The 16,852-nt window shown below is 60.1% G+C and overlaps 1 protein-coding gene across 3 annotated transcripts in view; it reads left to right on the plus strand.

The window, feature by feature from the left end:
* The window catches only part of SYNJ2 (synaptojanin 2), an 89,598-nt gene that overhangs the window by 48,627 nt on the left and 24,119 nt on the right, over positions 1-16,852 (plus strand). For all 3 annotated transcript variants that reach the window (XM_062186979.1, XM_062186981.1, XM_062186982.1), the window contains 8 exons: positions 2,067-2,128; positions 6,882-6,978; positions 8,947-9,119; positions 10,613-10,694; positions 11,211-11,360; positions 11,449-11,614; positions 13,109-13,300; positions 15,966-16,047. In XM_062186979.1, coding sequence (XP_062042963.1) covers positions 2,067-2,128; positions 6,882-6,978; positions 8,947-9,119; positions 10,613-10,694; positions 11,211-11,360; positions 11,449-11,614; positions 13,109-13,300; positions 15,966-16,047 — 1,004 coding nt within the window. The remainder of the gene's footprint in view (positions 1-2,066; positions 2,129-6,881; positions 6,979-8,946; positions 9,120-10,612; positions 10,695-11,210; positions 11,361-11,448; positions 11,615-13,108; positions 13,301-15,965; positions 16,048-16,852) is intronic.

Genomic DNA, 16,852 nt, shown 5'->3' on the forward strand with positions numbered 1-16,852 from the left:
TCCAAGGTGTCCAGCTGCACGGGAGCCACTTGGATCCTCCCCGCCCAACCTGAGTCCCGCTCAGCCCTCAGAGGAGGGACTTCCTGCCTCCTCCTTTCTGCAGTCCGTCCGTCTCCTTTGGCCACCTTCTGTCCTGTTTCTAGAACTTTCCATGTTCCCTTCTCTAAGGAAGCAAGCACGCCTCCTAGGTCGCTCCCCGCTTTATTTCCGGTCTCCAGCTTGACCTTGGCGACACCCCGGATGCAGCCTGACCCCGCCACGGGGTGACTGGGCCTTGGTCGGACGCACGCCAGACTCGGCGTTGGGGCTGGGGCCGTGCGTTGAGCTTCCGGACCCTTGTGCTGCGCCAAAGCCCTCGTGGTGTCCGCGGGCTCCGGCTCAGGAGCTGTGGTGTTTGTGACTCTCTCTGGGGATTTGCTAGCCTTTGAGCCTGATACCCATGTTTATCCCATAAATACTGCGTCATGCGGGAGAGGCCAGGTCATCGCGGGGAGGACCAGGAGGGCGGCTTTCAGCAGCTGGCCGTGGTCGGCCTGAGCGGCCCAGATCAAGCTGGAGAGTCAGTTCTGGCAGCTGAAGCGACATCACTCACTTTCACAACTTGCAGAAGAAACCTCAACTGAGCAGAACATTTAGAGAAACGTGTTGGGGGCCGGCACTGTTGTGTAGCAGGTGAAGCAGCCGCCTGCTGCACAGGCATCCCACAGGGGCACTGGTTCGAGTCCCAGCTGCTCCATGTCCAATTGAGCTCCCTAGTAATGGCCTGAGTAAAAGCAGCGAAAGATGGCCTAGGTCCTTGGGCCCCTGCTACCCATGTGGGAGACCAAAAAATGGCTCCTGGCTTTGGCCTGGCCCAGCCCTGGCTGTTGAGGCCATCTGGGGAGTGAACCAGCAGATGGAAGATCTCTCCCTCTCCCTCCCCTGTCTCTGTGGCTCTGGCTTTCAAATGAGTGATAGATCTTTGGGGGAAAAAAGTTGGGGTCGACATTGTGGCATAGCGGTAAAGCTACTGCATGAACACCAGCATCCCATATAGGTGCTGGTTTGTGTCCCAGCTGCTCCACTTCTGAGCCAGTTCCCAGCTAGTGACCTGGGAAAAGCAGCAGTGGATGGCCCAAGTGTTTGGGCCCTTGCTGCCCATGTGGGAGACCCAGATGAAGCTCTTGGCATAGGACTGGCCCAGCCCCGTCAGCCACCTGTGAAGTGAACCAGCACATGGAAGACCTCTCTCTCTCTCTCTCTCTCTCTCTCTCTCTCCCTCCCTCCCTTCCTCCTTCCCTTCCTCCCTCTCTCTCTCTCTCTCTCTCCCCTCCCCTCCCCTTCCTCCCTCCCTCTCTCTCTCTCTCCCTCTCCCTTTCTCTCTCTCCCTCCATCTCTCTTTCTCCCTCTCCCTCCCCCCCCCCCCTCAAACTCTTCTGCCTTTCAAATAACTAAATCCACCTGTCCGCCCACCCGGCATCAGTATAGATTCACAGATCGCCATTCCTGTTTTATTTATCAGGTTGTAATCCGTTCCTTCCCTTATATAATCTGATGCTCACATTACCCCAGACTGGACCAGTGAGGGCCCCTTTGAGCCAGCTTCAGTGACATGTATTTTTAAATTTGTTTTTCAAGCTGAGTTGAATGTTCCACAGGTAGCTCTAGATAGTAATGAAGTTAGATGATTCGCATAACTCACTTTGAGGGGACATGGGGTCCCCGGAGAGCAGTTTCTGCCTGCCTCGTGGACCTGCCGACCTCCGTGCTAGCCCGGGTTCTGGACGTCTGACATCTGCCTGGCGGTCTCACCTGGGCTTTCTCTTCGTCTCTGCAAGGATGCTAGCTGGCATGGTCAGGCTGCAGGTGGCCGGGCAGCTGCAAAGTCAGACTCCAGGCCCCAGGGCCCAAGGCTGCAGCGCCATTAGCCGAGTCCCAGGAGCCCTGCCCTGCTGAGCTGGGACTGAGCGGCGCGGGGGATGGTGCGGCTGCTGCCTAAGCCTGGCTGGCCACGAGAAGGGGACTGGGAAGCCCGGCTTCGTCGCTCACAGCGCACAAGAATCACTTGTTTTTCCTCTTTGCTGTAGGTGGGCTCTCACCATCTGAGACTCCACAGAGGCCTGGAAGCCAACGCCCCTGCTTTCGACAGGTAGGAATTGTCTGGCACCTTCCCCTGCTGTTGGACAGGGGCACCGGGGACGGAGAGAGGCAGGCAGGCCCCAAGCCCTGGGTCTAAACCTACCTTTGACTTTGGACCTTGATGCAAAGAGGGAGTTTGCAAATGGGATCTTCGCTTGCTCTCGGCTTTCCCTGAAGTTGATTAATATTCAGGCAACACTCGGCGATTATTTATGTTATTAGTTCCTGCTTGCAGTGAGGCTCCATTTATTTATTCTGGCTAATTAGGGATCCGCTACACCTAGGACGGGCGGGCATTGGGCCCAGAAGTGAAGATGCTTCCTGGGACACCCGCGGCCCATTTCTCTGTGCCCATTCGAGTCCCAGCTCCTCTGCTTCTGCTCCAGCTTCCTGCCAGTGCACATCGCAGGAGGTAGTTAGGTCCCTGCCCACCCACATGGGAGACACAGACTGAGTTCCAGGCTCCTGGCTTTGGCCTGGCCCAGCCCTGGCTGCTGCGGGCATTTGGGGAGTGAACCAGCAGACGGAAGATCTCTCTGTGTCTCTCTGCCTTTCCAATAAGATGAAAATAAATAAAAATGGAAGAAAACACAAACTGGGGTATAACACTCTGAGTTCGGCAGCTTGCTCAAGAAGAGCCATCAGGACACTGAAGTCTGTCCTGAACTAGAAGTTCTTAACAGTAAAGGCTGAGGGTTTCCGTCACCCCACCGGAAGCTTGCATGCGTGTGTGGGGCATGACGCTGGCAGCGGGAGCCCAGCTGCGGCCACTGCTCGGCTGTTAGGAGCAGTGAGCATCTTTTCAGTCCCATCACGGAAACACCTGGCCTTGTGTCAAGGACACCTCTGATGCTCTGAGCACTGAACACGTGGAGTTCATTGCTGGATGTTAATGTACATTACGTGTTCATGGAGGCACAGAGACTGAAATTCTCCCTGAAGCGGATGCACAGCAAGGAGGACGGTGCCCTGCTGGGTGTGCCCCAGCCCTGGTGTTCATGGGCCGTTCCCTAGAGCCCGCACATTCATGTACAGCCGGGACCTCCCAGAACCCAGAGAACACGCGTGCGGGTGGCTCGCCGCCCGGGGGAGCCCCACTGCTCTTTCCTGCTTGCCCTGCCCCGGGGGGGCTTCCCCAGGTCTCTTCTGCAAGCCAGGAGCAACTCTGTGGGCCCCCACGCCTTCCCAGGCAGCGGCCGTTGCAGCTTTGGCTGCAGCGAGCGGCCTCTGTACGCATTTCACCGTGATGGTGGACCGGGGTCGTGTGCTCGCCCAGCCCCTTGGAAGGAGCTGCCGGTGTCGCGTGAATTCTAAACATTTCCCTCTCGTTTGAGGGTAGCATTTGGAAATCAGGTGATGCACCTGTCTAAAGGCTGTGGCGGGGCACTGTGACGCCACCTTGCGATCAGAGACCCCAGGATACCAGGCACCCTCCGGCTTTCTCCCTGGGACATCACTGCTTCCAGTCCGTGGGTTCTGTTATTTAAATGTTTTCAAATATTTATTTACTTAAAAGGCAGAGTGGTGAGAGAGAGAGACTGAATTTCCATTTGCCTATCCATTCCCCAAATGTCCGCGACAGGCAGGGTTGGGCCAGGCTGAAGCCAGGAGCCTGGAACTCCTTCCTGGTTTCCCACTTGGGTGGCAGGGGCCCGAGCACTTGGGCATCACCTGCTGCCTCCCAGGCACATCAGCAGGGAGCTGGATCCGAAGCAGGGCAGCCAGGCTCTAACCTGCACTCTTACATGGGACGCCAGTGTCGCAGGCAGCGACTTGGCCCACTGCACCGTAACAGCAGCTCCCTCTGTGAGCTCTTCCACGGATTTGGAGCAGACTAAACCCCCTCTTTCCCCACCTGTACCTCTCAGAGGAAACTGTCAGTGGATGCTCTGCCTGGCAGGCAGTGCTGGGGTCGTCTGTGTGGGCCGTCTGAGGCTGCCATGTGTTGGGGGAGGGTGTGGGAATGGGACCAGCCATCCGGGCTTGCTGGCTGGTGTCGATGGGTCATGACCCTCACACTCAGAATGGCACGGCTCTCCTCTGGCCCCCTGGCTTTGCACACGTGGAGCTGCTGTGCCTGGCAACCTAGCATGGACCTCGGGGGCATCTGTTGGGCGTTCCCTGAAGAGGAGGGTGTTCCCACCCCTCTGAGTCCCCGATGTCCTGAGAAACGCTCCTGTTTCCCATAGCAGATGGGCAGAGAGAGTGAGACACGGGCTCGGGGCACCAAGCCACCAAGGCGGGAGCCGATGCAGGCGCCAGGACGCACCCTGGCGACTCGCCTCCCGACCCAGCGAGCAGTGTCTGAATTCATCAGCAGCAAGTGTGTTTGTCTTCCTTTCAGGTTCAAGGGAAGCAGAGAGCACCCAGCGCTGTCCTGGTCCCCTTCCCTGTTTTTGTCCTCAGTGCTGCCCTCTGCAGGAGGGTGTGGCTTATTGCACATGAAGGGCCTGGCCCAGAGTGGGTGGGCCATGGATCCTGGGTGTTTGGGGTGGAGGTGTTGCCTTTCCTACCCTTGCACCTGCAGGTGAGAAGCAGGTGCAGCAGTTGCACCCCTGTTTCTGATAGCCGCCACCAGGCTGTGGCCTGGGTGGGTGGGCACAGCAGGCTTCCCAGGTCACCCTCAAGTCTAAGTGACTGCCCAGGTGCCTCGGCCGCCTGCTTGGAGACAGAGCCCTCTGGGTGGGCCTCGGGCTGGGATTCGCCCTCTCAGGGCAGAGCTGAACAGGTTCTGCCCTGTCACAGGCTCCCAGGGCCCTGGCTTGGCAAAGCCCTTGTTCCCGGGGCAGGAGGCTGGGAGAGGCTCACCCTGCCCGAGGTCAGTGCGTCAGCCGTGGCCCTAAACTCACACCACCCGCTTCAAAGTCCACATTCTTTCCAGGACACAATGCCGTCCCTCAGAGTGAGACAATGTTGTTTTCTGTTGTTGGGCTATCAAAGTTTCTTTTGTGAGTTTTTCAAACAAACACATCATTGTAGAGATTTAGAAAAGAGGACAAATGTTTAAAGAGGGAAACATTTAATTATATAAGAATTTTACCACTTTTTTTTTTTTTTTTTTTTTTTTTTGGACAGGCAGAGTTAGACAGTGAGAGAGAGAGACAGAGAAAAAGGTCTTCCTTTTTTCGTTGGTTCACCCCCCAAGTGGCTGTTACAGTTGGCACGCCATGCCGATCCGAAGCTAGGAGCCAGGTACTTCCTCCTGGTCTCCCATGCGGGTGCAGGGCCCAAGCACTTGGGCCATCCTCCACTGCCCTCCCGGGCTACAGCAGAGAGCTGAACTGGAAGAGGAGCAACCGGGACAGAATCCGGCGCCCCGACCAGGACTAGAACCTGGGGTGCCGGCGCAGCTAGGCGGAGGATTAGCCTAGTGAGCCACGGCACCAGCCAGAATTTTACCACTTTTAATATCTTGATGTGTTTCTTTCTAATCTTTTTCTAGATTTAGGCATAAAAAATCACACTCTTAAGTTACAATTTTACATTGGCTTGCATTATATCTTTTTCCTATTTGTATTTTTTGTTTGTTTTAACTTATTTTATTTATTTGAAAGGTAGATGGGACAAGTGCTGTGGCATAGCTGGTAAAGCCACTGCCAGCATCCCATATGGGTGCTGGTTGAGTCCCGGCTGCTCCACTTCTGATCCAGCTCCCTGCTAATGCACCTGGGAAATCAGTGGAGGATGGCCCAAGTGGTTGGGCCCCAGCACCTACACGGGAAACCCAGAAGAAGCTCCTGGCTCCTGGCTTCAGCCTGGCCCAGCCCTGGCTGTTGTTTGTATTTGGGGAGTGAACCAGTGAATGGGAAGATCTCTCCCTCTCTTTCTCTAACTCTACCCTTTGGATAACTAAATTTTTTTAAGTATGTATGGTGGGAGAGAGGATGAGCCTAGTGCTACATCTTCCATCGCTGGTTCCCGGGAACAGGGAGCTCACTGCAGGTCTCCCACACAGGTGGCAGGGACCTGTCGGCCTTGAGCCATCACCCACTGTCTCCTGGGGTGTGCATTAGCAGGAAGCTGGGACAGGGACCAGAGTGGTGCTTGAACTCAGGCGTGCGGGTATCCCGAACAGCATCCCCACTGTTGTGCCCACACCTGCTCCTCCTCCCTTCTGAACATTTAAACATTCCTAACTTCAAAACGACAAAGTTACTCTCAACAGTCTGGAAGCACAGGGCCAGTGGTGGAGGTGCTCCCTCGTGTTCTGCCAGGCGTCTTTAAACGCCCTCCGGTGTGGGACTGTGTGTGAAGCCCACAAAGCTGGTCCCACCGCCCTGCCTGGGCTCCACATCCTGCGATGCAGCACTTGGACAGGAGAGCGGATGCTGAGGTCGATGGCTTTCCTTGAGGTTTTCTGTTTCTGGGAGGGACCGGGAGCCAGTAGAAAGAGAGGTCAATTTTAGGCCTATGCAGCATGATGTTGACCCCACTGTACTCATGTGAGGTCAGGCTAGCTGGTGTAGACCGAGTGGCCATGATCTGCAGGCACAGTGGACGCCTGGCCTGCACCATTCCCTTCCTGGCCTGTGCCTTCCATGCTAACTGGCTGTTGCCTACCTGTTCCTGCCAATGGGAATTCTAGGGAGTGGCGATGGTGGCTGGAGACATGGGTTTTCTCCGCCCTCGGGCTCGTGTTCCACGCTTGGGGGGGTCATGGCCATGGCTCATCCTCTGATCCCTTCTCCACCTCTTCCCTGGAGGGGTGGGCGGACCCCTGGACGCTGCGGCCTCACCAGCCGCCTGCCCACCTGTCGTTGCAGGCACATGGTGCTTCTGAAGGAGCAGTACGGGAAGCAGGTGGTCGTGAACTTGCTGGGGAGCAGAGGCGGAGAGGAGGTGCTCAACAGAGCCTTCAAGGTGAGGAGTGTCCCCTCCCCCGGCTCTTCCACACCTGAGCCCCTGACGCACGGAGGCGCCCGTGGGGCCGCACAGAGCAGCGTGGGCAGCTGGTGTCCCTGCACAGGTGCCTGGTGCACTGCACACCACTTTCATGAGCTGATTATTGGGAGAATTTGCTCACATTCAAAATAAAGCCAAGCGTCTCCGTCCCCAGCTACATTCCCTACCCTGGGGGCAGTGAGGCCCCTGGGGCCAGGCCTTCCCCTCTCTCCCATGGAGAGCTGCCTTCCAGTCCGAGAGGGAAGAGGTGGAGCCTGCCCGTGCCCTCCCACGTGGTGTGGCTTCCTCCCTGGGCGTGGCTACTCTGCACACGCCTGCCAGTGCTGCAGGGCACACGTGCCTTGGTCTGGGTCCAGCGTGGGCAGCTTCTCCTGCTTCACCCCTCTGTAGGCTGCCAGTGGGAGCTGCTGTGCCTGTCCCCAGGGAACTTCCTCCCACGCCCGGGGATCGGCATGGGGAGCAGGTGTCTCCCCTGGGCTCTCTCCCGGTGCACACAGTCTCCTAGGGAAGAGGCTCCAGGATGCGCCGTCTGCCCCCTGTCCTGCCTGCTCTCCCATGGCCTTGTTTCATGGAGACCAAGGCGGAGCCTGCTTGGAGCTCACAGAAGCCCCTTGTGGAGAGAGCCTGGAGTCCGGCCTCCCTTCAGCCAGCCGCTGGCGCCTGGTCCCTGGCCCTTGACCCCCAGCTGGCATAAGGCAAGCCCAGCTTGGGCACTCACTCTGCTTAGAAAAGCCCCAGGCTAGGAGCATGGACGCTCTGGTTGCCAGACCTGCTTTTCCTGTTTGGTTTGTTGCCATTGGCAACAAACTTCAGCAGTGATGCCTGTCCCACAGGGCTTGGCAGTGGTGCTGGCTGCTTATTTTAAGTAGGAAGAAAAAAAAAACATCATCACCAAGGTCTCTGTGCCTTTTATGCCTGGAGTTATGGGGAAAGTCTGTTCGGACCCCCTCACCCCCCTCACGAGCAGAGGTGCCCCGGCTCCTCTGTTCCTGGAGGGGCAGGAGCTGGCCTGGTGGGGACACCCAGTGGCCACTCCACCTGCAGACCTGAGTCATGGTCCTGACCAGGGGTGCCCCCACGGTGTTAGTGCTGCCCAGCCTGGGACCCGGCAGGTCACTCACAGCTGAGCGGGGCGCTGGCCCCAGGCCATCGGCCATGGCTGCCAAGAACAACGCTTGGTTAGCATAGCAAGACTTCTGTGTTGATTTGCCCTTGGCTCATCAGAGACGGGCACTCAGAGCCTCCCCAGCCTGGATGGGCTCCTGGCCCTTCCTTCTGGTCCTCCAGAGTCCGTCACCCTCTGCTGGATAGATGCTGGCCCGGGCTGATCCGAGGCCCTGAGCCAGTGGCCTGGGGAGGTGCTGCCCTGGCCTTGGCTGGGCTGCTTTGGTGAGCACAGCAGGGAGGTTCTGGGCCCGGAAAGCCTGGCACGAGCGGGAGCTGTCCCGGCTGAGCTCCCCAGCGCGTCCCCACCTTCACCCCGCTCCTGGGAGGGACCAGAACCAGGCTGACCCCCGGCCCCCCCATCCCGAAGTTTCACTGGGCACTGGACACTTGGGCACCTGAAGCTGTGCTGGTCACCAGGGCAACAGCAGCTGGATTATGAGCTCTGCGGCTGTGGTGCTGCTGTCCCTGAGGGCCGGGGCACTGGGCCCCTCCCTCACCTGTGCCCACTGAGAGCCGTGCAGGAGTGCGATGTCCCCAGGGAGCCACCCCTGCCCCGGCCTCTGTTGCCCACAGGGGGCCATCTACAGGCAAGATGCTCTCTATGGCTTTGGCCACCCCCCCCCCCACCAACGCAGGGCCTTTCTGGGTCAGGGTCCTTCCTGCCTGGTCCCCCGAGAGCGTGCCCGCCGAGCCCAAATGCGCACTGTAGATGGGGACTGACCTCTGAGCCCCTCACCCCCGTTCCCTTTCCGTTTCCAGAAGTTGCTCTGGGCTTCCTGCCACGCCAGCGACACGCCTATGATCAATTTTGACTTGCATCAGTTTGCCAAAGGCGGGAAGCTAGAGAAGTTGGAGACTCTGCTGCGGCCGCAGCTGCAGCTGCACTGGGAGGACTTGGACGTGTTCACCAAGGGCAAGCATGCGAGTCCACGGTGAGTCTCGCCTCTGGCCCGGCGCGCAGTGGGGCTGCGGCAGCCCTGCTGCGCCTGCAGCTTCGGGGGATGTAGGCTCTTTGGCTCCTGTGCTATGTGGAAGACCCTGAAGAAGCTCCTGGCTCCTGGCTTCAGCCTAGCCTACCTAGCCCCAGTCTTTCAGATCATTTGGGGAGTGAACCAGCAGATGGAAGACCTCTCTCTCTCTCGCTTTGAAACTCTGTCTTTCAAATAAATAAATCTTTAAAAAGAAATGCAGTAATAAGGGACTGTGCTGAAATGTGGAGCCCGAAGACCCTGTAGCAGCACTGTACCCGCACTGTGACGAGCATGGCTGGTTGTAGACCAGGGCTGCCGAGTGATTGGGGCTGTGGACGTGCTGTGCAGAGTGGGGGAGTGGAGTCCGGGTTCCTCCAGCCACATACAGTGGAGCCTCATTATCCCATCTGTGTGAACTCACCTCCTTGCTAAACCGGATTGCTCCCCCCAGAAACCAATACTCAGAGCAGCACGTTCCGGGTCATTCACAGACCCGTGCACAGTGTGAGAAGTCTGAGTCGCCCGAGGCTCTCGTCCCCAGGCAGGGGTCTGGCCCCTCCCTAGCGCTCACACTGTCAATGGGAGGCCTCTCCCTTACTCGTGCCTCCTGCTGCTCACTCCTGCTGCCATGCGGGTGCCGAGTTACCAGCTAGCATTTCCGCACACAAGAAGGGGAAATTGTACCTCTGGGAGTCCCTGACCGACCACGAGTTCCATCCCAGGCAGCCCGTTTCAAACTCAGAATGGTCTGAGTATATTCAAGAAGGTGTCTTTTTTTTTTTTTTTTAATGTATTTATTTGAAAGGCAGAGGGAGAGAGAAATCTCCCATCTGCTGGGTCACCCCCACATGGCCATGACTGGGACTAGGCCATGCTGAAGTCAAGAGCCAGGACTACATCCGGGTCTCCCCCATGGTGGCAGGGGTCCAAGTCCTCGGGCCTCCTTCCACTGCTTTTCCAGGGGCGTTGGCAGGGAGCTGGATCAGGAGCAGAGCTGCCAGGACTAAGACAGGCCCTCCGACATGAGTGTCACCAGTGGTGGCTTAATCCTCTTTGCCACAGCACCGGCCCCTCCATATGGTGTTTTTAACAGAAACACATATTAACCAGGCCGTGTGTCAATCATGTCGTGAGCAGAGACCCACAGGAACCTAAACCCCTGTTTCCCCTAGGAGCTGTGGTCCAGCACTTGTTAATTTGGTGTTTGTGCATCAATGCACAGGGACTGGCTGTGTGTGCAGGGGTCTGGGGGGTGAGCTGCTCCCGAGAGCGGGGTCTGAGGTCCACTTGCCACTCCAGCCATGCCGGTGACCCCTCGGGCTGTGGGCCAGGGTCCTGCCAGGCTGCAAGGCAGGTGGGGAGGGTTCTCGGCCAGAACAGGTGTCTCTGGGAATGGGCGGGCACTGCCCCTCCAAAAATGGCCCATAACTGTGTGCACTTGTTCTTGTCTGAAGTTTCCAGAAAGGCACTTTGCGGATGAACTGTCTGGACTGCCTGGACCGAACCAACATCGTGCAGAGCTTCATCGCACTGGAGGTCTGTCCCCGCCGCGGCCTCCCGGGCCACCTGTGCTGGGCCTGGGCCTGCAGGCAGGGAGGCACTGGGGTGTCGGGAGAGAGCGCGGGCCCCGGGGCCCCCACTGGCATGGGCGCACCTTCTCACTTGCTGTTTGGACAGCATCCAGGTGTGGGGCCCTGCGAAGCCGTGGTCCTGTGTGGTGGTCACCAAGGTTGTTCTGCGGATGGGCACCCGGAGGCTGGGTTTGATGCCCCTGGGGGAGATCCACACCTGCTCTGCTGACCTCCCAGGAGGCCGTCCAGCCCTGAGGGCCCACCGGTGGGGCTCAGCTGTGGATCCGAGGAGGGCTGGGTGGAAGGTGTGAGTGAAGGTGGGGGAGCCGCTTTCCCCGCTGCAGGAGTGGCCCGTGCCAGCAGCCACAGCAGCCGCTGGCCGAGCACCCACAGTCAGCCGGGCAGGGAGCTCACAGGAGGCTGTGGCTGTAGTGGGACCTGCGGGGCAGAGGTGATGAGACTGGCCCCTCCTCCCACCCAGGTCCTCCATCTGCAGCTCAAGAGTCTGGGGCTGAACTCCAAACCCATCGCCGACCGCTTCACGGAGGCTTTCAAAGCCATGTGGTCTCTGAACGGGCACAGCCTGAGCAAGGTGTTCACTGGCAGCAGGGCCCTGGAGGGCAAGGCCAAGGTAGGGGCGCGGGCGGGGGCAGGGGTGGGGGCCAGGGCGGGGACAGGGGCACGGAACCTCTCTCACACCCGCGCTGGGGCTCACGCAGGTGGGGAAGCTCAAGGACGGGGCCCGGTCCATGTCGCGCACCATCCAGTCCAGCTTCTTCGATGGGGTGAGGCAGGAGGCCATTCGGCTGCTGCTGGTCGGGGACGCCTGCGGCGAGGAGTCGGCGGACAAGGGGAGAATGCTCTTGGACAACACGGCCCTGCTCAGTAAGGGGCCCTGCTCTGCTCGCCCGCCAGCCCCACTCACCCCGTGTCACCCGGCACAGCTGGGGCAGGCGCCCCCAGGGGTCCCGGGCCTGTGGCCTGTGGCCTGTGGCCTCGTGGTCCAGCCAGGTGACCTGACAGCTCTCAGTTAGCTCTCAGTCCCCGCGGGGGATGGTTCCAGGACAACGTCCCCTGCACCCCGTCACGGAGACTGCGCTGGTCCCTCGTGTAAATGCGCGTGCTCTGCTGTTCCCTGCGTTGTCTGGGCTACCTGTAACACCTGGCGTTACGTAGCTGTGTGGATAGTTGTTATTCTGTGTTGTTGAGGGAGTAATGGCCCCCACACGTCCACACGCTCGGTACAGGTGCAGGCTTCTCTTGTGTTTTCCGCCCACGGCTGCTTGGATCCACGAGCGTGGAAGCCGTGGACGCAGAGGGCTGGGAGCAGGAGCGCTCAGCCCAGAGCAGCAGCTCACTCCTGCCTTCCTGCCTTGAGCTGTCCGCACTGAAGGAGGGCAGGGGTGGGGCCGTCCCTGCGAGAGCCCGTGCTGACCGACAGGGTCCCTGTCTCCGGAAGCCACTTCACTCCGCAGAGTGGCACCCTGCCGCCCGGAAGCTTCCTCCCTGGATGGGCATGGTTCGGTGGCGTTTCCCGCAGGGTGGGCCTCCTGCCTCTCTGCTCTGGCTCCCGAGGCCCTGAAGACAGAAGAGGCAGGGGCACTGTCACGGTCACCTCCCCAGCGACGAGGGCGCCTCCAGCCAGGGGTTTGCCAGGGAGGTACTGAGTGACGCCTGGCACCCTGGAGCCTGCGAACGTTCAAGGTCTGATGGAAAACAAGGGAGACCGACATTTTCCTTCTAAGAACCTAGAAGTCTGGTTTTAGGAATTCTCAGCGGTTTTGAAGACTGAGTGGGCTCCTGTTCAGAACAGCTTCCTAGCCCTCTGTCCTCACATTGTTCCCTCCCCGGGGAGCTCCTGCCGGGCCTCTCCTGGCCACGGGGATGCCGGGAATGGCGTCAGCTCTGAGTGAGCAGGGTGTAGTCTCTCTCAGTGCCAGGGAGACAGCACAGGGTCTGAAGTTGGAGGCACACTGGCTGGCCAGCAGGTGGACGGGGTCACAGCTGTGTGTTTCTAAAGTCTTCAGTTTGCTGAAGCAAACAACCCTTCTGGCAAGGGGCGGGGGGTGGTAAGAAGTGACCCTCGTGTCCGGTGTCTGGTGTTTCTGATGCGGCCCCTTGCGGGGCCCCCTGTGCCGCCTTCTCCCATGAGGCCACAGGAGAGCCAGTCCCTCGATGCGGCTCAGCTGGGGGGCCGTCTCGGGCCATGTGTTCTCAGGCTCTGGTTACAGACGTGGTGTGGGGAAGGGTGCTGGTGGGGTGCTTGGCCTTTGTCCTCTCCCTGGGGGTGCATTTGGGGCCATGATGGGGGCTTGAATCCCTGTCTCTGGCCGGCAGGCCTCACCCCCACACCTCACGCCTCTTTCTGCCTCTTCACAGTGACACCCAGGATTCTGAAAGCCATGACAGAGCGGCAGTCGGAATTCACAAACTTCAAACGGGTCCAGGTCGCCGTGGGGACCTGGAACGTGAACGGAGGGAAGCAGTTCCGCAGCAACCTGCTGGGCACCGCGGAGCTGGCAGCCTGGCTGCTCGACTCGCCCGGGCTCCCAGAAGCCGCCGAGGCCCCGGGTGAGGACGGAGCGCAGGTTCCACCGAGCCGGAAGCGTCAGCCTGGGCTCTCGTTTGGTGGTTCATTTTGTTTTCATTTTATGTGAGAGGCAGAGGGAGAAACCAGCACCCATGGTTCACGCCCCAAATGCCTGTACGAGCCAGGGCCGGGCCAGACTAAAGCCAGGAGCCCAGAACTCTGTGCAGGTCTCCATGCTGATGGCGGGGACCCGAGAGCTTGAGCCGTCACTGCTGCTATCCAGGGCTCATGTTCACGGGCAGCTGGATCGGGATTTTGTCTCCCACGGTGTTGGGAGGGTCACCAGAGGGCGAGCTGCTCTTTCCTCCCCGTGCACGGAGCTCGTACGGCCTTTGCTTTTCAGGGGGGTGGGGCAGAGCCTTGGTGTGCCAGGAAGAAGCCATGTCGCTGCAGGTGCCGGGCAGGAGCAGGCCCGTGAGGGACGTGAGTGTTGACCGGAACACCGCACGGCGGCAGGCTGGGCATCCCCGATCTGAACACGCACAATTGGAGATGCTCCCAAATCCAAAGCTTCCCCAGTGCCGACGGGGCCGCAAGCGGAAAATGCCATGCCCGGCCTCGCGTGCTCGGCCCCAGGGAAGACGCAAGTGCGCTAAACACTGTAATGACCGCCTTCAGGCTGTGTGGTTAAGGTGTCCCTGAGACCCCAGAAGAATTTCCGGTTTAGCCTTGGGTCCCCCCTGCTCTGCAAGGTATTTCAGGATACTGTGCAAAAATTGCAAAATCAAAACAGAAACCCAAAACGCTTTGGCCCTGAACACTTCAGGTTTAGGGTTGCTCAGTCTCCATTAAGTCGTCCGCTGTAAGTCACCAACGAACAGGTGTGCCTCTTAGGGATAGGACCATTTCTCAGTGGACGCCTCAACTTGTCTTACACAGCACCGGGCAAGGCCCTGTCCGGGGCCCAGGAGCTGAGGGTAAAGAGTGAGTAGCATTTCCCGGGCAGCGTCTGCTCAGGGCCAAGCTGTGTCCTGTCTGTGGGCTCAGGCACGGGCTCGTGACGGGATCTGTGCCTGGGGGTGAGGACCTAGAGCCCCCACCTGCAGAGGCCTCACTCTTGAGCATCCTGCTCGGCTGCCCAGGCTGTGCCCAGAGCCCCAGGTGGCAGGGTCCATGGTTAAGAGCCCCTGGGATTCTTGTGTCGGGGTGACCTGCACTGACCATGTGCATGGTGCGACCAGGGCCTGCCGGAGTGGCCCCAGAGCGGCCTGTGGTGCAGCTGGCTGGGCACTGTGACTCCACTGTGCTGCCTGCGGGGGAGGTGGTGGCCAAAACGAGCTGCCTGTGCTTCTTGCTCCTGGGGACTCCCTTGGGATGGGCCCTAGGGGCTCTGGGAACCCGCAGGCAAGGGGAGGAAGGAGATGCCCTCACAGACCATGGACAGGAGGCCGGCCGCTGCTTCTTGGAAGCAAGTTCAGCTACGAGTTCCAGGGTGCCCTGTGCACCTGCAGAGGGGGGACGAGGTAGGCGGAGGGCCTGCCCGGCCCTGGGCGGGAGGCGTCTCACCTCCTGCAGCGGCAGCCTCGTGTCCAGGCTAGAGGCTCAGGTGCCCGAGCACCACAGGACGTGGCAGGGGACACTCAGGAAGTGGCTGTAGGGATTCTTTTTTTTTTTTTTTTTTTTGACAGGCAGAGTGGACAGTAAGAGAGAGAGACAGAGAGAAAGGTCTTCCTTTGCTGTTGGTTCACCCTCCAATGGCTGCCGCTGCCGGCGCGCTGCGGCCGGTGCACCATGCTGATCTGAAGGCAGGAGCCAGGTGCTGCTCCTGGTCTCCCATGGGGTGCAGGACCCAAGCACTTGGGCCATCCTCCACTGCACTCCCAGGCCACAGCAGAGAGCTGGCCTGGAAGAGGGGCAACCGGGACAGAATCCAGCACCCCGACCAGGACTAGAACCCGGTGTGCCAGCGCCACTAGGCGGAGGATTAGCCTGTTGAGCCACGGCGCCGGCCTGTAGGGATTCTGTGAACCCCCCACCTCCCTGTTCACGGGAACAAAGACAGCCTGGAGGGAAGCAGCTGCAGGGCCCCCCGTGCTTTGCTTACATCCAACGTTTGGGGAGCAGATCCCGCTGAAGTGGCCCCAAGAAGCAGTGGCAGCCCCTGTGGGCTGGGCTTTTCTCCACTCCGACCCCACGTCGGGCCCCTCAGATGCAACCACGTCCTTGCCCGGCCCTGTGAGCACTCAGGAGGCACCAGCTAAGCATGAGCAGGCACAGCCCCAGGCCCTGAGGGTCTGGCTGGGGCCATGGGTCCCTGGAGACGCGGGAGTGAGGAGTTGCCCTGCGATTGTGTGGTGGGGCCGGCGTCTCAGCCACGGTGGGGCGGGCGTCTCAGCCACGGCCTATGTGAGTGGTGCTTGCTGTCCCTTTTGCAGAGGAAGGAATAGGTTCAGAGAGGGCCATGGCACACCCCAGGATGGACACAGAGAGCCGTGCTATGTCCCAGGACAGACTTAGCATGGGCAACAAGCACAGTGGTACCGACTAGGGGAGGGAGGCCCAAGTGGCTGATGCCCACAAGTGGCCAGGTTGAGTAGACTCAGGCAGTGGACAGTGTGGCTCAGAGGAGGGAGATGCGGTCCCCATGACCCAGGAATGCAGGACAGGGCACTTCTGATCTCTCCCATGCCCTGCCTCGTTCCCCAGACGACAGCAGCCCGGCTGATATCTACGCCGTGGGGTTTGAAGAGATGGTGGAGCTCAGTGCTGGGAACATCGTCAATGCCAGGTGAGTGGCGGGGTGCTGTGAGCTAGGTGCTAGGCTGGGAGCAGTGGGGGGTGCTGTGAGCTAGGTGCTGGGCTGGGAGCAGTGGGGGGTGCTGTGAGCCAGATGCCAGGCTGGGAGTGGTGGAGGGTGCCCCAGGCAGGTGCTGGGCTGGGAGCAGTGGGGGAGGGGGTGCCCCAGGCAGGTGCTGGGTGGGAGCAGTGAGGGAGGGGGTGCCCCAGGCAGGTGCTGGGTGGGAGCAGTGGGGGAGGGGGTGCCCCAGGCAGGTGCTGGGTGGGAGCAGTGGGGGAGGGGTGCCCCAGGCAGGTGCTGGGTGGGAGCAGTGAGGGAGGGGTGCCCCAGGCAGGTGCTGGGCTGGGAGCAGTGAGGGAGGGGGTGCCCCAGGCAGGTGCTGGGTGGGAGCAGTGAGGGAGGGGGTGCCCCAGGCAGGTGCTGGGCTGGGAGCAGTGGGGGAGGGGGTGCCCCAGGCAGGTGCTGGGTGGGAGCAGTGGGGGGTGCTGTGAGCTAGGTGCTGGGCTAGGAGCAGTGGGGGGTGCTGTGAGCTAGATGCCAGGCTGGGAGTGGTGGAGGGTGCCCCAGGCAGGTGCTGGGCTGGGAGCAGTGGGGGAAGCGGTGCCCCAGGCAGGTGTTGGGTTGGGAGCAGTGGGGGAGGGGGTGCCCCAGGCAGGTGCTAAGCTGGGAGCAGTGGGGGAGAGGGTGCCCCAGGCAGGTGCTGGGCTGGGAGCAATGGGGCAAAGAAGATGACAAAGCAGAGGAAAGACTCAAAGCCACTGGATTAGCATTAACTTGGGGTGACATCAACCAGATA

Source organism: Lepus europaeus, chromosome 3 (genome assembly GCF_033115175.1).
Source record: "Lepus europaeus isolate LE1 chromosome 3, mLepTim1.pri, whole genome shotgun sequence".
In the NCBI taxonomy this organism is placed as follows: Eukaryota; Metazoa; Chordata; class Mammalia; order Lagomorpha; family Leporidae; genus Lepus; species Lepus europaeus.